Source organism: Ailuropoda melanoleuca, chromosome 16 (assembly GCF_002007445.2).
Source record: "Ailuropoda melanoleuca isolate Jingjing chromosome 16, ASM200744v2, whole genome shotgun sequence".
NCBI classification, from domain to species: Eukaryota; Metazoa; Chordata; class Mammalia; order Carnivora; family Ursidae; genus Ailuropoda; species Ailuropoda melanoleuca.
In genome coordinates this window covers 76,065,212-76,087,033 of record NC_048233.1, presented here as the reverse complement: position 1 = coordinate 76,087,033, position 21,822 = coordinate 76,065,212, and the positions used below count along the sequence as shown (strand labels likewise).

The window sequence follows — 21,822 nt, the reverse complement described above, 5'->3', positions numbered from 1 at the left end:
AGCAGAAGTTCCCACAGCACTGGCTCAAGCAACATAAAACCCCTTTGTTTACTGGGGTCGGGGGTGGGGACTCCCTGAACTTTGCTCCTGGGGCTTCTTTCCTGAAGCCAACAGCTATCAAGTAAACACCCGGCAAACTAACAAACCAGTTGATCACTTCGTCTCTGGCCTGAAGGTCGGGTATGTACCCCCTTGGGTCCTTGAGGCTCCTGAATCATTTCGTTCTGTGGGACAGAGGACAGGAGTGCTTGACACGGAGTCTGAGGCATGAGGGTCAGCCCTGCCCCTACACAAGTCACTGCCCCTCTCTGGGCCTCCACAGCCTCGTTTCTCAGCGAGGAGCTGGACAAGACAATTTCTGCGGCTCCTTCTGACCCTCACGTTCAAAGGTTCTATGCAGTGAAAGTCAAATGGTGTGCCTGTCACGTGGGCACACAAATGACCACACTGAGAAAAAAGGACGTAATGTTTGCAGAGTGGAAGGGCAACTGGCGTTCAGAGGAGAGAGAGAGTGGGGGACGGGGGCTGATGGGGACCTCCTTCCAGGAAGCAGAGGCAGGTCTTGATGGCCACGTGACATCTCAACTTCCGAAAGGAGAGACCAGCCCACCCAGGGAGCCAAGGGGGGGCGTGCAGATTCCCAGCCTTCTGTAGACACTGGAAGCAAAAGCCCGCTGAAATGTTAACAGCACTGTTGTTCTTTCTCTACCTGGATCCTGGGGCAAGAAAACTGCATCTGAATAGGGACTGAAGGACACGTAGCTCTCGGCCCCATCTATGAGTCCATTATTGTGAGGGTTAAAGGTGATGTTGGTGAAGCCGGCCACACAAGCCCTGTGGGATGACAAGAAGGAAAGCGGTAGCTGAGACGTGGCCACCACCCCAGGCATGGAAAGCTTCACACTCGCGAGGCTCGGCCCCAAAGGGCAAGAACTACTAGGCCATTACCGATAGGAGCCCAGGGGTTCCAGCTTCCCGTTGTAATAACCGTGCGTGGTTGACTCGTTCCCAACATCGACTTCGTACTTCAAGACTTCAGCCAAGCCCTGAGAACGTCTCTTTCCTTCTGTTGTTATGAGGTATGTCACATAGGTGTCTGAGGCCCCCTTTTTGAAATCCTCATATGTATATCTCAAAACATTTGCAGACGGGTGAACAGCTAAGAAAGGCACACAGAAAGAAAGTCATAAGAAAGTGATTGCAGACAGAGATTTAAGTTTCCCACGCATCTAAATAATGACATTGACGCTGGGCAGTAATGATGGCAGCTGCCATCTCTCAAGTGTGTTCTTGGTGCTAGGCTTTACTTATATTAAGTTCTATGTGCTTTTCTTAATCTCTGTGCACTAAACAATAGTCACTGACAATAGTCTTACCATGTAGGTTTCCTACTTCCATCTTACAGGTGGGAAAATGAAGGCACAGAAAGCTAAAAGGACCTGGGCCCAAGACCACCCTTCATACACAGCAGGCATGATTTCTAAACCAGACCATCGACTTGGCGCATGTGGTCTTATCCACCACAGGCTGCTACTGGTCACTCCGGTCACTGTGAAATATTGCCTCCTTCATTCAGCAAGGTCTAAGCTTGGATATTGCTGAAAACCTTCACCACAAAATGACTTGAAACAGACCCAAAATGAAAAGACAGAGAGACTGAGAGATCTCAGCCTCCGTGGTTGAAACTCTGCCATGGGTTTATGACACCAGCAAATTCCTTGTCTTCCAGGATCCCCATACCCCTCGAGGGGGTGAAGACAGTCCCACAGGCTGAGAGAACGGGCAGAGGCAGCACTGCACTGTTCACATTTAAAGAATCAACAAAAACAACAGAACTTGGCCCTGAAAACCCAGCCATGTGCAAAGCACCCACGTGCAGCTAACAAAGACACCCTCTCAAATCATGCCTTTCTTCCCACCAAAGAATGTAAAGGAGCCCCGTCCGGGAAAAGGGGGCACGCGAGCCACCTCCTCTCTCAGCTGTGAGGATGCTTTTTGCAAGTTTCCACCACAAATGCAGAAATCACCTTCCTGTTTTCCATCAAGAGAATGCCGCCCTTTGAGTATGATGTGTGTGTGTGCGTGTGTGTGTGCGCACGTGTGTGTGTGTGTGTGTGTGTGTGTGTGTGAGAGAGAGAGAATGAGAGTTGGTTAAGACTAACATTCTGTCACCTAAAGACCCTGTGTTGTTGCATGGTGCACTGGGTGTTATACGCAACTAATGAATCACTGAACTTTTCATTGGAAACCAGGGATGTACTGTATGGTGACTAACATAATATAATAAAAAAACATTAAAAAAAAAAAAAGTTAACAAATTAAAAAAAAAAAAAAAAAAGACCCTGTGTTGTAAAAGAGAAGAAAAACCCAGGTCAGAGGTCAGCCAGGTGTGAACCACAGGCCAGATCCAGCCGGCCGCCCATTCTGACAAATAGTGTTTTACTGGAACAGCCTCACTCATTCCTCACGCACCCTCTGCGGCTGCCCTCACCGCACAGCGCCAGAGTCAGAGACAGGCTGCACGTCCTGCAAAGCTTAAAACACTTGCCACCCAGCCCCTTATAGAAAGTCTGCCAACCCTGACCTAGATCATCAGGCAAATAGCTCACCCACCCCCTTCTGAGCGCCAACGCGTGGGCGACAGTGTAAAAACAGTCATGTATTTGTATCTCCAGTGTGCCTCTGCGGGCACAGGAATGGCCCTCGGTCACGACATGGCTCTCTGGCTGCTTAACCCGTAACTGACCCCTGCTTACCGTTCCCAGTGGTGAGAATGAGTGCATAGGCTTTGATGGGCCCGTGGCTGGCTTCGAACCCACTGAACTCAACCTTTACTGAATTGTGACTGACGGACGTAATATTCGGGGATCCATCTGGAGAAGGGGGGTCTGAAACAGAGCAAAACAAAACACGATCACCCACCATTTAAAACCAAAGAGGGAACAATATGATTAAGGGGAAGTTTGCTACAGGGCCCTCAAGCTCTGCCCTTGCTTGGGGAGCGGGGTGGGGGGGCTCATGAAGAGCACATCCAGAGCCAGGAGCAGGGGAGAGAAGCAGGGGGCAGAGGTGGCAGATCCCCTGCTCCCAATGGCATCTTCGGCGTGCCTCCCAGCAGCCTTGCTGGTTGAAGACAGCCTGCCTTTCCTATCCTCCCCCAGCCCCTTCTGACCCAGAGAACGGGGAGTAGATGGAGAGCAACAGAGAGTCAGACAGAGTCCATGCGGCTGGAACTCTAAGGGGAGAGCCGTCTGCAGCCACCTGCCCCCGTGGCTGAGGACGATGATGGAACAGAGAGACCTGGAGGAAAGCAAAGTTGACACAGAGAGAGTGCACTTTCTCCTGAGACCTGGCTGTGCTCCTGGTCCACATTCTTCAAGCTAAAGTCCTCATCTTTTGATGGAGTTGGTTAAAAATGCCACCTAGAGAAACCTGACCGACCCTCTTCCCAGAAACCAGAAAAGCCCACACAGGAACATTCCATGCACGACCTTCATGTGACCTGCCCCCGCTTTCTGAGCTGAGCTCCTGAAGTCAGCCTCCGAATTAACGCAAAAGGAAGAAGACGCTGAATTAAAGATAACCCTGCTACACACACACACACACACACTCTCTCTCTCTCTCTCTCTCTACCTAAATTTGTCTCCCACATACAGTTTGAGTGTTTTCACTATTATAGTCAAGATTCACGGAGACTGAGAAAACAGAACAAGAACACCACAGCGGGGCTACCACACTTGCTCTGCCCAGCATGGCAGCCACCAGCCTCACGGAGCTGTAGAGCTCGTAACACATGACCAGCCCAAATTCGGGGGTGCTAGATATGTAAGACACAGATTGGATGTCAAAGACTTAGCATGAGAAAAGAACATAAAATAACTCATCAATAATTGACTTCATGTAGATTACACACATTGAAATGATATTTTTAATATACTGAGTTAAATAAAATGTGATTTAAATCAATGTTGGCTCTTCCTTTTTACCTTTTTATTTCTTAATTTTTTTAAAGATTTTATTTCTTTGAGAGAGAGAGAGCAGAGAGAGAGAGCACGTGCGTACAACGGGGTGGGGAGGGCAAAGGGAAGGGAGAAGCAGACTCCCCGCTAAGCAGAGTCTGACAGGGGGCTCAATCCCAGGACCCTGGGATCACGACCTGAGCTGAAGGCAGATGCTTAACCCACTGACCCACCCAGGTGCCCCCTTTTTACTTTTTTTCTGTTAATGTTAAATTAATGTTAAATTCTGCGGGAGACTCATATTATTCTCTACTGGGCAGCACAGCTTTGAACCAGGCTTTGGCAACCTCTCAAGTAACTGACAGCAGTGACCACTTGGGGGCGCTATCCCCATGTCTACTTGTCAACCGCCTAACCAGGCTTCCGAACCCAGGCTTCCAGGATTCCCCTCGGTTCTTTGCCTTTTAGCTGCCCAGAGGGGACTAGACTGTCAGTAGCACCCTAGCTCATCTACCTGCAGGGCTGGAAATCCTTTCCCTCTCTGCTTGCCTGCATCCTATGCTCCAGGGACCCTGTCTGCCTTACTCACCAGAGTCCCTTACCCCGGGCATAGAGCGAGGAAGTAACAAAGGATGGCTATAAGACCATCACTCCAGTTGTCTGAGATTTACCCATCCCATACCTCTCAGAGAAAATGCAGCTCCATTTTTACGGTAAATAAAAGATGTGTTAAATGTGTATATAAAAATTCATCTGCAGGGGGTGAGGGAGGAGGGGGTGGCACCTGCATAGCTCATATGGTTGAGCGATCAACTCTTGGTTTCTGTTCAGGTCGTGATCTCATGAGTCGTGAGACTGAATCCCACATCAAGCTCCATCCTCAGCGAGATTCTTTCCCTCTGCCCCTCTTCCCCCACCCTACCCCGCTCTCTCACTAATAAATAAATAAATCTTAAAGAAAAATTCATCTGAGGAAAGGGAGAGCTACAGATTAAAAATTAAGAGAATTACTGGACTAAAAAAGCGGTCATTAACCAAACCTACCATACTGTTCAGCTTCAGAAACAACTATTTCTGACAAGTTCCTTCTCTTCCCTAGGCACTGCGTGCAGCCCCAGGGATACCAAATCAGACATGGTTTACCTTCCTCAGCAGCTGAAGAGATGACATTATGAAAGAGAACTACAAAAAGGGTTCATTATTTCTAGTATGTTCTAGAGTGCTGCAGAAACCCAAAGGAGTGTGACCCAGGCCATCCGATATAGTTGTGTACTGCACAACTCCAAGGAGCCCTATGCACACTGCAGTCCATATGAATGGTGTCCCCTGGAACTGTGTAGTGCACAACCTGAGCAGCCATACATGGCTGCTCTCAAGTGGTCTTCCATACACATTACCTTATCTAATTTGTCTAACAGTCCCGAAAGCCAGTATTATTTCCCCTTTTTATAACTAAGAGAAACAAGGCTCACAGAGGTTACGTAGCTTTTCTGAGATCACATAGCTGGTAAAAGGCAGAACTTAGAATCAAACCCAGGTCCGCCTGTCTAAATCCAAGGCTCTGTCCACAGAACCCCTCACCCACTTTTCAAGTCAGTGTTCCTGTAGTAAGAGCCCTTTTTCTCTTACTATTACAACCAGAGGTTCTTTGGAAAATTTCCAGAAACATTCTGAGACCCTAAAGGAAACATATCCAGGGGTCAAAAAGCACAAAGCAAAATCAACCCACCACGTTGATCAAAGACAACGTTGGCAAAGACATGGCGAGGAAAAGACAGATAAAAATGAAGCAAAGATATAAAAGCAACGTTCTTCCAAGTATAAAAAATAAGAACAATGAGCGTGAAAATTTGACTAGTGGGATCCCCTGGACAGGAAGGGACTCCCGTTCCTCAAAATAGCTGGGGAGCTTGTCAATATGGATTCTAGGGAAATATGAATCTTGACTGGATATGTAATCATACTGAATAAAAGTACTGTTCACTTTGTGAGATGGTAATAGCAATGTGGTTATGTCCGAAAGAAAGGGGAAAGGAGCCTCTATCTTGGAGGGATATTTCTTGAAATATTTATAAAGAAAAGTATAGAATGACCAGGACTGGTCTCAAGGTAATCCAGTCAGGGAGAAGAGGATCTAAATGAAAGAAGATTAGCCAAACTCTGACAAATAGCCAACTGGGTGATGGATATGTGGGTTTCTTTATGCTTTCTTCTACTTCTGTGCATATTTGAATATTTCTATAAAAATGCTTTTTTTAATGCAATAACGGAACTTACTATTAAAAGAAAACATGGCAATGAATTATTCTGTAAAACAAAGGAAACTTTTGGAATATAAAAAACGAGTCCCTCTTACTCTGCTTTTTAAGACTAGATTTCTATAGAATTAACAGTCTATGCCAACAAAAACAAATATTTCAGCAGAAATTTAAAAAGAAATACCGATTTTTGGGCCACACTTGCAGACCCACTGGGTAGGCGTTCTCCAGGAGTAACCACGGTGCCACCTGCCCCCCGACCACCGCTACCACCACAAAGCCCACCTGTAATGCTAGTGAGGCAGGTGTTTTGGGCAGGAGATGCCATCTTGTTGCAGAAAGAGGCAGTGATGCTGATGTTGTAGGAGGTAGAATAATTCAAATAGGTGACTTCCGTCCTGTACTCAGTGCCATTCTCTGAGGTGCAGCTCCCCAGGTCCGTCACATTTCTCCAGGCTCCTCTGCTGATCTCCAGCCAGAAGCCCACGTTGGTACCGGGAGGGCGGGCCCACTTGAGAATCAAGGTTGGCTCTTTGGGGACCACTTCACAGTGGAAGGAGGTTACTGGTGCGGGATCTGCAAAGCAAGCCCAGCACATATGAGAGTCTGGGACTTGTGCCTTTGCCAACACTGGCCCCAGCAGAGTCCTGGCTCATCTGTCATGAGGACAGAGCCAGGTGGGACAGTAAAAGAGGCAGGGGCTGACCTTGAAGCCGGCATTACTGAACTGTGTGACCTTGGCTCAGTCACCCAACCGAGCCTCAACTGCAGGACTGTACGGGGATTATATGAAACAGTGGCCGTCAGTCACCACGCCAGAAGAGAACAGGGCTCCGTGACAGCTAGCTGTGGCATAACAGCACGGTGGCAGCGACTTCCTCACCCACGTCATCTCACCTTGGGGCCTTCCTGACTACCTGGAAGAGGTAGGGCTAATGCTGTCCCACTTTGCCGATGAACCAGTGGAGGCTTCGAGAGGTTACATTAAGTTGCTAAAGATGACACGGCTGGTAAGCAACAAAGCCAAAACTGGACCCCAGATTTTCTAAGTCCAAGTCCGGGGTATTTTGTAGACACAACATGTGGAATAATCAATGGTAAATGGGATCCGTCTCTTCATCTTTAAGATGGGGTGTCAGGGGTGCCAGGCTGGTCAGTCGGTTACGCTTCCGACTCTTGATCTTGGCTCAGGTCATGATCTTGGGGTTGTGTGCTAATTTCACTGGAGGAGAGTATTATCACTATTTCAGCGCTGCAGTATTTTACAGCAGGAAAATCACTAACAAATCACTTTGCGCAGCTCCCGCATTCTCCACCTGAGGCCTGGAAAAGTAATCTGCTCGATGCACACCTACCCCCACAGCCCCTCTTCCAGCCACCCCCAGTCATAAGTGCTCATATGTCTTTTTCTCTTGCTATAGGCTGCAATAATTATCAATATCAGCAACAGAAGCTACCCAAACCCCAAAGATCAGTGTCTAGACCAGGTGGATAGAGCCCGAGTTAGCAGAGGTGACTCAGAGCTGCCGGGATTTCTTCAGCTGCTCCACGCGGGAGGTCAGAGGTCCTCAAGGGCCCAGCTCCTACACTACCAGGGAGGCTGATCCAATGGGAACCCTCCACCTCCAAATCAGCCGAAACACACCTGAGTAGCTTGGTCTAAGGAAGAGAAGACGTAGGTACAAAGAGGGTAGAGAATAAGGTGGTACACAGGTGCCAAGGTACAAAGGCGCCCCAACCAGATCTGTGAGCCGAAGTCCTTAGAAGAAGCATCTGTGAAACATTCCCTGGGTCCCTCTCTGAAAGCTCCCTCAGTTAAACGCAGGGCTGCCCTTCACTTTAGAGCACTGAGAGATAAGGATCAAGAAAGGTGAAAAGGCTGAGCATCCATTTTAACAATATCGTTTCAATCTTCTTCAGGGGGAAGCCAAACTATGAACTACAAGCCTGGATGGCACCCATTTCCTGGCCCATTGCCTCTTGGGCTGGGCCCACCATCTACCCATCCGTCGCCCCCTTGCTCCCATTGGCCCACTCCTGCCATCCTGGCCTCCTGCTCTTCCTTCAACACAGCGGGCATACTCCAGCCTCAGCGCCTTTGCACTGGCTGTTTCTCTGCCTATAATGCTCTATGCCCTGATGGCCATATGGCTGGCTCCTTCATTTCCTTCAGGTCTTCACGGAACAGTCACCTTTTCACTAGGGCACCCCAGATAAACATCTCACCTCCCTCTTCCTTGTTCTTTTCCCTCTCCCTAGCAGTAATTGTCATCTAATAACTTATTTATCTTGTTTATTATCTGTCTTCCCCACCAGAATAAAAGTTCCAGGAAGGCAGGGACTTGTGGGTGTCATTTAACAGTGCCTAGTATATAGTAACTGTTCGATAAATACTTGTTGAATGAATAAATGATAAGAACAACAAGACAGCACTCATAAGTTAAGAGGATGTCTCAAAGAGATCAGCGTACTGCATACTACATGAAACTTAATCAAGCCTGTGGAGGACCTACCTGGAAGGTCCGCACCACACAGGAAAGAGTCCAAGGGTCACCTGGGGCTACTCACCTGTACAGAATGACTGCCAACTAGGTGCCAGGGACTGGGTGCTGTTCCCCACTTCGGTGAAGATCTCCACTGTGTACACCGAGCCAGGTATTAACTCAGTGACTGTGGCACTGGTGACGCCCATGTCTGTGACGAGTTGTGTTGCCTTGCTAGAATTTCCATCCTTCTCAATCAGAAGGTGGTAGGTATACGTGTCAGAAGCTCTATCTAAGTTCTGCCAAGTTAAGGATGCTGCTGTGGTGTTGGTACTTATTTCAATGTCAGACACATTGCTGGGCCCTTCATTAAAAAAAAAAAAAAAAAAAGCCTGGATTAGCCTTGAATTCCAGGACTATTTTATTTACTGCCTCTAAAAACAGCATGACCCCTATGGGGACAGAATAAATAAAGTTAACATTTGCTGACTCAAATGACAAAAGGCTTCCCAAAAAGACCTTTAGAAAATAATTACACAGATTCAATCTCAAAAAAAATTCTTCTTTAATATTTCTAAGTTTATCTGAAATAGATTTCCCAGATATAATTTCCTGTTTTGAAAATCTGGTTAATGAAAGAGAAAAATGTACTAAAAAGATAACACAAACTACCATGTCTACCATAGAGTTAGATCAAACATTAGCAAGACACTTCCCTTATTGGGCGTGCAAAGCTCCTCACGTGAGCAGTGTCTTCTAATGCCAACATACAACGTGACCCTCCTCTAGTCTGTATCCCCAAGGAATGACTGGAACAGTTCCGTTGTCCAGGCTTATCACATCACTTTCTGCTTCTAAAGACAACTCCAGGTTCACACGGCTCAGCACCAACGCTGAGAATAGCAGAACCTTGGCTGTTGACTGATGTTTTCCACTTACACAGCTTCCTTCTCTCCCTGGAGCCCAGAAACACAATGGTCCCTCTTCCCATTGTTAAACCAACGCTTACTTCCCACCCTCCAGGAGAGAGCCAGAGAGAACAGCCCTTGGCCGGGCATCCTCAGAGACTTACGCGTGTACTGTGTGGTGAAACTGGACTCCCCCACGACGTGGCTCACTTCTGGAAAGATGGTGATGTTATACAAGGTGCCTGGAACCAAGTCCTTGAGAGTGACGGCTTTGTGAGAACTGTTTGTCTTGTTAGAGCCATACTTGGACTGTACCTCCAGGGTGTAGGTATAGTCAGAAGAACTGTCTGTATTCTGCCACTCCAACTCCATTTCGGTTGTGGTGACTTGGAGCACACGGATGTCAAAGACTGCACTGGGGTCTGGGTGGAAGAAAGGAAGAGAAAGGGGAGTCTGTCAAGGACCATCATAACTTAGCCCAGCTTGATTTTGAAGTGTCAGGAGAACTGTTCTTTTGCCATCAAAGTCTCAAATGAGTTCACAAAAGGTAAACTCCAAAACAAGTGAGAAACACACACACTCATTTCTTTCAGGGATTTTGGTTCTTGCATAACACGGACGAATGCACCAATTCATCCTGTCAGTTCTCTGGTCTTTTGCTTTTGCCCTAAAAATACCCCCTTTGGGGGTCTTCTGCAGTGGAAATCACATTCAGATTCCTAATCTGAATGCTGATGACCGGATGGGTTCAGCTTGTGAAAACTCATCAGACCACGCACTTAGGGTGTGTGTGTTTTTCAGTATGTATCTTATATCTTGATAAATAGGTTTTTATTTTTTAATCACTTCCCCAAAGGACAACATCTTCCTGTAACATAGTCTGGCATACGGAAGAGAACAGCTGAGATGGAGAGTTGACATTCGCTAGGTTGGGAATATCGGAGGCCAGGGTAAAGGGAAAACACACACACACACACACACACACACACACACACACGGTCCACCCTCAGAGCTGGGCTCAGAAGAGAACTGTCTCTCAGGAGTACTCTGGGTACCCTGCTCCATCCACCTCACCTCTACACACCAAACAAGGTGTAATATGAATGCATAGATCAAGGCCCAGAAATAACGACATAAGCCGGGCATCTTTTCTGCCCTTGCTTTCAAAACACTTCTCTCTTCACCTGGGAACCAAGATCACCTCTAATGAGAGGAACCGAGTGGGTAAGGGGACAAAAGAGGGAAATACTTTCACTGCAAAACGTTTTGTGGGGGTTTTTTATTATTATTTTTTACATGCATGTACTCGCTTCCAAAATTTATTTTTTTTTATTTTAATGTTTTTTTATTATGTTAGTAACCATACAGTACATCGCTGGTTTCTGATGTAAAGTTCGATGATTCATTAGTTGCGTATAACACCCAGTGCACCATGCACTACATGCCCTCCTTACTACCCATCACCAGTCTATCCTGCCCCCACCCCCCTCCCCTCTGAAGCCCTCAGGTTGTTTCTCAGAGTCCATAGTCTCTCATGCTTCATTCCCCCTTCTGATTACCCCCCCTTTCTTTATCCCTTTCTTCCCCTACCGATCTTCCTAGTTTCTTATGTTCCATGGATGAGAGAAATCATATGATAATTGTCTTTCTCTGCTTGACTTATTTCACTTAGCATTATCCAAAATTTATTTTTTTTAAGTGTGTTCTCCTTAAAGGGAGGTGGATTTGAGAGGACTCTCTCCCTACCACCAAATTCCTGATGTCAAAGTGATTCCACAGAGAACATAAAAGAAAGCCATTATCCATAAAGACAAAAGAACCTACCAATAATCTAAATATTCCATAAAAAGAGAAGGGCTTTGTAAACTGTGATCTGGCTACTTAATGAAACATTCTGCAGCCACTAAAAACATGAAGACCATAAATAAAAAGAAGCTCAAATACAAAATACAATGATTTGTATAATAATTACAATGATGTAAACAAAACCTATGACTGTGGACACAGATGTGGAAAGAATGCAGCTGGGTTAGAAGAGTGGAGCTATTCTCGATTCCCTTCCTTTTGATGACATGATATTTATCACTTTAACCATTTGTCAATGTACAACTCAGTGGCATTAAACAAATTCACAGTGTTGTGTAACCAGCACCACCATCTATACCTCAAACATTCCATCACGGCCAACATACACTCTCTTCCCATTTAACAGCAACTCCTCCCTCCTGGTAACCTCTATTCTACTCTGTCTCTGTGACCTTGCCTCTTCCAAGAACCGCTTGTAAATGGAATCATACAATATTTGTCCTTCTATGTCTGGCTTCTTTCGTGTAGCATAATGTTTTGAAGGTTCATCCACATCGTAGCAGGTACCAGAATTTCACTCCTTTTTATGGCTGAATTCTTTTGTGTGGATATACCATATTTTGTCTATCCACTGCTCTATTCACGGACACTTGGTTGCTTCCGCCTCTTAGCTATTGTGAATGATGCTTCTATCTACACCGGTGTACAGATAACTGTTCCAGTCCCATATATATATATATATACACACACACACACACACACACATATGAATGACTGGAATTGCTGGGTCATATGGTATTTGTTTCCCTTTTTCAAAACTGTCTTTAATGCTGTGATACCAATTTTAATAATAACATACGTTGTTCCATAATAGATTGGCAATCCCCTTAGAGACCAGTGCCTTATTACAACTCTTCTTGATTTCCATTCAATGAGACTCAATTACAAGGTACAGTACAAGAGATGTCTTCTCCTCAACGAATAGTCCTGAATTGCTTTGCAGCTGCACCATAGCAAAGTGTCAGTCCACACTCCCGTCAAGACCGCATTCTTCAAAGCCAGACCGAGGCCAGCTCACTACCTTGTCACTCTGGGCCAGTTATTAAGCTCACAGAACTCCCATTCCCTTCTTTGGAAAATAGAGAGGTTAACAGTGCCTACACCTCATGAAGTTGTGATAAAATAAATAAAGGCTGAGAGGATAAAGATAAAGGATTAGAGTCCAGCGCTCTGTAGACCCCCAGTATGTTAAACTGTTATTACATTCAGTTCTGGTTATTGGCAAGTCACGCAATATCAGGGTCCCCCACCACGGTGATCCTCATCATTAGCAACATTCTCAAAAGGAGAAAAGAAATATATGTTGACTTTAAGACCCCATCGCAACAGTCTAATCTAAAAGTCAGACTTGAAAAGGAATTACTACATTTCATCTGAGGAATGCACAGTAGCAGTTCCTCATTTTGGAAGCAGATCTTCCAAGGAACTAGCAATGTCTTAACCCAACCAACAGAGTTGAAGAAACCTACACAAGGAAAGTCTCAAAAGCCCAACTGATTTCACATGTGGCTAAGGTAATTCGTCTCATTTCTTTATTCGTCCCTTCTGCATAAAAGATTTCAATTCTCCTACAGTCAAAGATCAAAGAACAGTGTATGGTTTCCAAACTTTCCCAAAAAATATATTTCAAATTTTAAAAACAACAGTAATGCACCTTAAGTTGTTTTCATGAGATATTTTCATCAATATCATTTAACCTTAAAGAACAATGTTTATGAAAGATTATAAATAATCTACTTGTCCAACAACAGAGGAGTACTTAAGTAATTTACAATACATCCAGATCGGTGGTTCTTAAACTTTTGAATCTCAGGATCCCTTTACCTTCTTAAAAGAGAATTTTTACTTATGTAGGCTATATTTATATTTACTGTATTAGAAATTAAAAAATGAAGATATTTTTAAAACATAAGACTACACAAGCATACATTCCATTAGCCGTCAGAATGATGATGTCCTCCCTTGTCATATAGCATCTGGAAAACTCCATTGTACACTCATCATGAGAGAACAAAAGTGAAAAAGACAAATACCATTTTAGCAGCATTATGATAATAATAATACTTTGTCAGCCCCTTGAAAGAACCTAGGGGACTCTCAAGGATCCCTGGATCACACTTTGAATAACAATGATCTATCCCAGGGGTCAACCAAGTTTTTCTTTAAGGGCCACAGAATAAATATTTTAAGCTTTATGGGCCATATATTTTCTGTTGCAACTACTCATTTCTAGCACAACAGAAGTCATAGACAATATGTAAATATATAAGCATGGCTGTGTTCTAATAAAAATTTATTTAAAAAAAACAGGCAGTGGGCCAGATTTGGCACATAGGCCATTACTATCTGCTGACCCTTGATTTAGACAATGGAATGCCAGGCAGGTATTAAAATTATCCTATAGACACTGGACCAGATGGACTTCACAGATATATTCAGACATTCTATCCCAAAGCAACAGAATACACATTCTTCTAGTGCACATGGAACATTCTCCAGAATAGATCATATTCTGGGTCACAAATCAGATCTCAACCAGTACCAAAAGATTGGGGTCATTCCCTGTATATTTTCAGACCACAATGCTTTGAAACTTGAACTCAATCACAAGAGGAAAGCTGGAAAGAGATCAAATACATGCGAAAGAGCATCCTACTAAAGAACGAATGGGTCAACCAGGAAATTAAAGAAGAAGTTAAAAAATTCATGGAAACAAATGAAAATGAAAACACAATTCTTCAAAACTTTTGGGATTCAGCAAAGGTGGTCCTAAGAGGAAAGTATATTACACTACAAGCCTTTCTCAAGAAACAAGAAAGCTCTCAAATACATAACCTAACCCTGCACCTAAAGAAGCTGCAGAAAGAACACCAAATAAAGCCTAAACCCAGCAGTAGAAGAGAAATAATAAAGATCAGAGCAGAAATCAACAAAATAGAAACCAAAAGAACAGTAGAACAGACCAATGAAACTAGGAGCTGGTTCTCTGAAAGAATTAATAAGATTGATAAACCCCTGGCCAGACTTATCAAAAAGAAAAGAGAAAGGACCCAAATAAATAAAAATGAATGAAAGAGGAGAGGTCACAATCAACACCAAAGAAATACAAACAATTATAAGAACATATTATGAGCAACTATATGCCAACAATTTAGACAATCTGGAAGAAATGGGCATTCTTAGAGACTATAAACTACCAAAACTAACCAGGAAGAAATAGAAAATCTGAACAGACCCATAACCAGCAAGGAAATTGAAGCAGTAATCAAAAATTTCCCAAAAAACAAGAGCCCAGGGCCCGATGGCTTCCCAGGGGAATTCTACCAAACATTTAAAGAAGAATTACTACCTCTTCTTCTGAAACTGTTCCAAAAAATAGAAATGGAAGGAAAACTTCCAAACTCAAGGACAGCATTACCTTGATCCCAAAGCTAGACAAAGACCCCTCCAAAAAGGAGAATTACAGACTAATATCCCTGATGAACATGGATGCAAAAATTCTCACCAAAATACCAGCCAATAGCATCCAATAGTACAGTAAAAGGATTATTCACCACGACCAAGTGGGATTTATTCCTGGGCTACAAGGTTGGTTCAACATCTGCAAATCAATCAATGTGATACACTACATTAATAAAAGAAAGAACAAGAACCATATGATACTCTCAATAGATGCAGAAAAAGCATTTGACAAATTCAGCATTCTTCCCTGATTAAAACTCTTCATAGTATAGGGATAAAGGATATATACCTCATTATCATAAAAGCCATCTATGAAAAGCCCACAGCAAATATCATTCTCAATGGGGAAAAACTGTGAGCTTTTCCCCTAAGGTCAGGAACACAGCAGGGATGTCCACTATCACCATTGTTATTTAACATAGTACTAGAAGTCCTAGCCTCCGCAATCAGACAACAAAAAGAAAAAAGGCATCCAAATCGGCAAGGAATAAGTCAAACTCTCACTCTTTGCAGATGATATGATACTTTATGTGGAAAAACCAAAAGACTCCACCCCAAAATTGCTAGAACTCACTCAGGAATTCAGTAAGTGGCAGGATATAAAATCAATGCACAGAAAAAATCAGTTGCATTTCTATACACCAACAACAAGACAGAAGAAAGAGAAATTAATGAATCGATGCCATTTACAATTGCACCCAAAACCATAAGATACCTAGGAATAAATCTAACCAAAGAGGGAAAGGATATGTACTCAGAAAACTATAGAATACTCATGAAAGAAATTGAGAAAGGCACAAAGAAATGGAAAAACGTTACATGCTCATGGATTGGAAGAACATATATAGTTAAAATGTCTATGCTACCTAGAGCAATCTACACATTCAATGCAATCCCTATCAAAATACCATCAACTTTTTTCACAGGACTGGAATGTTGAAAAAGAAAAATCAAAGCTGGTGGCATCACAATTCCAGACTTCAAACTCCATTACAAAGCTGTGATCATTAAGACAGCATGGTACTGGCACAAAAACAGACACATAGAACAATGGAACAGACTAGAGAACCCAGATGGGGCACCTGGGTGGCTCAGTCATTATGTGGCTGCCTTCGGCTCAGGTCATGATCTCAGCGTTCTGGGATCAAGCCCCACATCGGGCTCCGCACTCAACGGGAAGCCTGCTTCTCCCTCTCTCACTCCCCCTCTTGAGTTCTCTCTCTCACTGCCTCTCTCTCTCTGTCAAATAAATAAGTAAAATATTAAAAAAAGAAAAAAAAAAGAATAGAGAACCCAGAAATGGACCCTCAACTCTATGGTCAAATAATCTTCAACGAAGCAGGAAAGAATATCCAATGGAAAGACAGTCTCTTCAACAAATGGTGTTCGGCAAAGTGGACAGCCACATGCAAACTGAACCACTTCCTTACACCATACACAAAAATAGACTCAAAATGGATAAAAGACCTAAATGTGAGAAGGGAATCCATCAAAATCCTTGAGGAGAACACAGGCATCAACCTCTTTGACCTCGGCCGCATCAACTTTTTGCTAGACACGTCTCCAAAGGCAAGGGAAACAAAGGCAAAAATGAACTACTGGGACTTCATCAAGATAAAAAGCTTTTGCACAGCAAAGGAAACAATCAACAAAACCAAAAGACAACCAACAGAATGGGAGAAGATATTTGCAAATGACATATCAGATAAAGGGCTAGTGTCCAAAATCTATAAAGAACTTATCAAACTCAACACCCAAAGGACAAATAATCCAATCAAGAAATGGGCAGAAGACAAGAACAGACATTTCTGCAAAGAAAACATCCAAATGGCCAACAGACACATGAAAAAGGTCTCAACATCACTCGGCATCAAGGAAATACAAATCAAAACCATGAGATACTACCTCTCACCAGTCAGAATGGCTAAAATTAACAAGTCAGGAAACGACAGATGTTGGAGAGGATGTGGAGAAAGGGGAACCCTCTTACACTGTTGGTGGGAATGCAAGCTGGTGCAGCCACTCTGGAAAACAGTATGGAGGTTCCTCAAAAAGTTGAAAGCAGAGCTACCCTATGACCCAGCAACGGCACTACTGGGTATTTACCCCAAAGATACAAATGTAGTGTATCTTTGAAGGGGCACCTGCACCCCAATGTTTATAGCAGCAATGTCCACGATAGCCAAACTATGGAAAGAGCCTAGATGTCCATCAACAGATGAATGGATAAAGAAGATGTGGTACATATATACAATGGAATATTATGCAGCCATCAAAAAAATGAAATCTTGCCATTTGCAAAACATGGATGGAACTAGAGGGTATTATGCTAAGTGAAATAAGTCAATCAGAGAAAGACAATTATCATATGATCTCACTGATATGTGGAATTTGAGAAACAAGGCAGAGGATCATGGGGGAAGAGAGGAAAAAATGAAACAGGATGAAACCAGAGAGAGACAAAGTATAAGAGACTCTTACTCTCAAGAAACAAACTGAGGGTTGCTGGAGGGAAGTGGGGTGGGAGGGATGGGGTGCCTGGGTGATGGACATTGGGAGAGTATGTGCTATGGTGAGCACTGTGTGTTGTGTATGACTGATGAATCACAGACCTGTACTCCTAAAACAAATAATAAATTATGTGTTAATAAAAAGAGAGAGAGAGAGAGAGAGAAATAAAATAAAATAAATTAAAATAACTAATTAATTTAAAAAATAAAATTTTCCTGTAGAAATATTTATTTTGAAAGGGAAAAATATCTATATTAAGCTGCTAAGTGGAAAAAAGCAGATTATAAAACCACATGAATAGGATGACTTCAATGTTTGTAAAAGAAAAGAAATATTTGTATATATATATATATTTATACATGCACACATATATATATATATATCTTAAAATTGTAAAATCATAAATGTTATCAGTGATTATTTCATACACCAAAAACACACCAAAAATTATCAGTGATTATTTCTGGTTGACAGTTTACTTTGTGATTTTCTTCTTTTTGCTTGTCTGTGTATTTTATACAATGAATATGCATTACTATCATTATAAATTTTTTAAAGATTTTTCTTAGATAAAAAGAGAAGCAATATTTGGAAGATTTGACATTATAAATTACACTGATTTCCTTTAAGAAACTGTTTCACAGAAAACACAGCCTATTTGCTTACCGGTGCTACTGCAAACTCTCTGGGGCTCCCCTTCAGTCCCATTTGGTCCTTGTGGACGTATTTCAAAATGATACATGGTTCCAGGGGATAAGTCACCAATGACAATACTTTGGTTGGTCGTTGTGTTCGCCTGAGATTTTCCAGTTCCATTCTCTGTGGTAAGTATCTTAAAGAAATCTGAGTCATTGCTCCACCAAGCTAAGCCAATTGCCCTCGTGCTGACATTCGTCACTCGAAAGTCAGAAACTGGACCAGGGGCTGAGGGAAGAAAGTAAACAACTAGATTAAGAACCTATTTCTCCAGAAGACAAGGGCAACTGAACTTCACAAAAGTATTTACACTGAGATTAAATGCATACTTGGGACACCTGACCTGTCTTTTTCTCTTCTTTGTATTATCATCTACAACACAAGCCCCTCAGAAACTGGTATTTCTGACCATTGAGAAACACTTAGCTATAAGAACATAGAAACTGCATACTTTTTGGTTGTACAAAGTCATTCACCAGAAATGAATGAACCTCTGTTTAGGGACATGAAGCAGGGGCTGCTATTGACTGCTAAAACTGATTTCCTACCCTGCTTTTTCCTTAGTCATACAGCCCCAGATTTTTAGGGGTGTACATTGCCATTGGAAATAAAGACTACATTTCCCAGCCTCCCTTGCTGCTAGATGAGCCATGTGACTAAGTTCTGGCCAATGGGATGTGAGCAGGAGTACTGTCTGACTTCTACGAAGTATCGAAGTATCGTGAAAGCGTGGAGCAGTATCTTCTGCCCCTTGTCCCCCTTGTAGCTGGAGGGTAGACGCAATGGCTAGAGCTCAGGCTGCTTAGCTCTAGAACCGACACTGTGGCTGCTGATCCCAAACTACAGCTCAGAACATACATTTCTGGAGATGCTGTGACAAAGCTGCACCCTTAGGGTAGGAGTCACTGCTGGTCCCAGCGTAAAGCCTGCTCTTCAGCTGTTATGACCTGAATTGTGTCCCCTCAAAATTCATATGTTGAAGTCCTGACCCCCAGTGCCCTCAGAATGTGAGGTACATTTGGAGATAGGGTCTTCAAACAGGTGATTAAGTAAAATGAGGTCATTAGTGTGGTCCCTAATCCAGTATGACTGGGGTCCTTATAAGCCGAGGAGATTAGGACACAGACATGTGCAGACCAAAGGACAACCATGTGAAGACACAAGGAGAAGGCAGCCATCTGCAAGCCAAGGAGAGCAGCCTCAGAGGAAACCCCCATGCATCACTTTGAGCTCAGACTTCTTGCCTCCAGAACTGTGAAAAATAAATTTCTGTTGTTGAAGCTCCCCGGTCTGTGGTATTTTGTTATGGCAGCCCTAGCAAAATAATGCAACAACCGTCCCAATAATTCTACAAACCCTCAGCTCCCAAGATTAAATTCCTTTCGGCTTAAAAAAGCTCATAGCTTCTGTTTCCTGTGATGGAGCCTTGGCTAACAGTCTACCATCCCATCCCGCCTGGCACTGTGCTTCTTTTATGATGACCAAAAAAATAAGACTCCTGTTTTGCTTAAGCCATGCAAACTCGGGAAGTTTTTTGTTACTCACAGCCAAACCTAATCCTAGCTAATAAAGGGATTAAATAGTAAAAAATGTGAAAGATGGAGAAGTGAAAGCAAATTCCATTTACCCCAAAGAGCCAATCCAGAAGACATTTGTAAAAATGCCTAAGGTGTGGGGGAGCGTGGGTGGCTCAGTCAGTTAAGCTCCGACTCTTGCTTTTGGCTCAGGTCACAATCTCAGGGTCCTGAGATCAAGCCCCAGGTCAGGCTCCATGTTGGGCATAAAGCCTGCTTAATATTCTCTCTCTCTCTCTCCCTCTGCCCCTCCCTATGGCTCTCCCCCCACCTCACTCGCGCTCTTAAAAACAAACAAAATGCCTAAGATATGCTTCCTAGGAAGCAACAGACACCCAAGTAAAGCGTTCTGTGAAGTGAGCCCTGGGTCCAGAGCCAGGCACAAGTTTCTGCTCTGCACTTGCTAGCTAATTCTGTGGCCTTGGGCTAAACATTCCGCTGCACTGGGCTGCAGCGTTCTGATCTATAAAGCAGGGATCGTAAAGCTCCTGACATGGTACAATACTGATACTATTATACCATATACTGCTGGTAGACCATTATTGTTTTATTTTAATTACTGGACCTTCTTTGGAACAGAAAATTTTTTATTTGCTGCCTATCATCTTATCTTTAAGGCACAGTTAAGCAAAGAAAGGATGAGATATATCTGTGCCCTGCTTCATTATAATGTCAGTATCCAAAAGACAAAGGGACAGGAATATCCAGGTTCTTTTTGTCTCCGTGCATCAATTTGCCTCCACCAGACTAGAATGATCATGACAAGCCCAGGTTGGAGTCAAGAAAGCCCAACTGTCTAATCCTACCTCTGCCACTTACCAGGTATGACACCTGCCTACAGCACCTCTCTCAGCCGTGGCTTCCTCGTCCATAAAATAAGGCTAACGCCAACCATGTCATAGATTTGTGACCATCACCTGAGACAGTGCAAGGAAAACACATTGCACAATGCTCAGCATGTGGGGGGGAGGGTCAGTCAATGATCGCCATTACTAGAGCACACATCCCAAGTCCCTGTGGGCTCACACACTGAGCCGTGCTTTCCTTGAGGGCAGAAACAGAGCTCTGTCTCGTGTCTGGGCCTAGCACATAGCAGGCAAGCGAGACAGTTTAGCAAAGCAATGAGTGAACTCACGGGTATACACTTGGAGAAAACCCGACACGCCCTCAGAACCGTTGCCAAGGAAAGGGCGCACTGTGATGTTGTACAAGGTACTGGAGTTGAGAGAAGTGATGATGACCCCCGTCTCACTGGTATTGAGGGTGAAGGAATCAGTTGCCCCAGCAACCTGGATCTCGTAGGTATAGACAGAGGACGACTCATTATCGTTGATTTTCCAGCTCAGGGTCATGTTTGTTGCACTGATGTTCACAACTTTAAGGTCAAAAACTTGACTGGCAACTGTGAAGACACATAAGGAGTTAACAGTAACCAGAATGGCCAAGTCAGAGAGAGAGAGAGAGCAAAACCATCATCAGGGCCTGTCATCTAATGTAAGAAATAGTCTCAGTGACTGCGCCTTCCTATCCTACACCATTTACCCACAACCACAACATGTAAGTATGGGGGTCCCAGCAAATGGCGGCATCATCATCATCAGTGAAAAACAACCTGGCCAATTGCAACTTGCATAGTTAGTCTTTGTTCTTTTTGTGCATTTACTCTTAGAGCTGCGACAGGTTCCTCAAACAATAACATGGACTCTACTCATGCCTGCCCAGGTGCTGGGGTGACCCAGAAACCCTCTCAAGCATCTATCCACCCAGAATGAACTATACGGGATCAATTAAAGATCACACACTTCAGCATGAGGCAGGTCCAGGTTCCAAGGTTAGTTCTGCGTTAACAGCTGGGTAGATCTTAGGAAAATCACTTGAGCTCAGTTTCCTCATCTGTAAAACTGGGGTAACACTCCTAACCTCAAGAAAAGATACCACAGGGGCGCCTGGGTGGCTCAGTCGTTAGGCGTCTGCCTTTGATTCAGGGCGTGATCCCAGAGTCCTGGGATCGAGCCCCACATCAGGCTCCTCCACTGGGAGCCTGCTTCTTCCTCTCCCACTCCCACTGCCTGTGTTCCCTCTCTCTCTGGCTGTCTCTTTCTCTA

The 21,822-nt window shown here is 43.8% G+C and overlaps 1 protein-coding gene across 2 annotated transcripts in view; it reads right to left on the bottom strand.

Annotated features, from left to right (window-relative positions):
- PTPRJ (protein tyrosine phosphatase receptor type J) overlaps positions 1–21,822 on the bottom strand; it is a 119,967-nt gene that overhangs the window by 36,014 nt on the left and 62,131 nt on the right. For both annotated transcript variants that reach the window (XM_034646611.1, XM_034646612.1), the window contains 8 exons: positions 20,853–21,119; positions 18,114–18,371; positions 9,773–10,030; positions 8,786–9,064; positions 6,503–6,793; positions 2,757–2,888; positions 949–1,159; positions 710–834 (listed from right to left, as the gene is read on the bottom strand). In XM_034646611.1, coding sequence (XP_034502502.1) covers positions 710–834; positions 949–1,159; positions 2,757–2,888; positions 6,503–6,793; positions 8,786–9,064; positions 9,773–10,030; positions 18,114–18,371; positions 20,853–21,119 — 1,821 coding nt within the window. The remainder of the gene's footprint in view (positions 1–709; positions 835–948; positions 1,160–2,756; positions 2,889–6,502; positions 6,794–8,785; positions 9,065–9,772; positions 10,031–18,113; positions 18,372–20,852; positions 21,120–21,822) is intronic.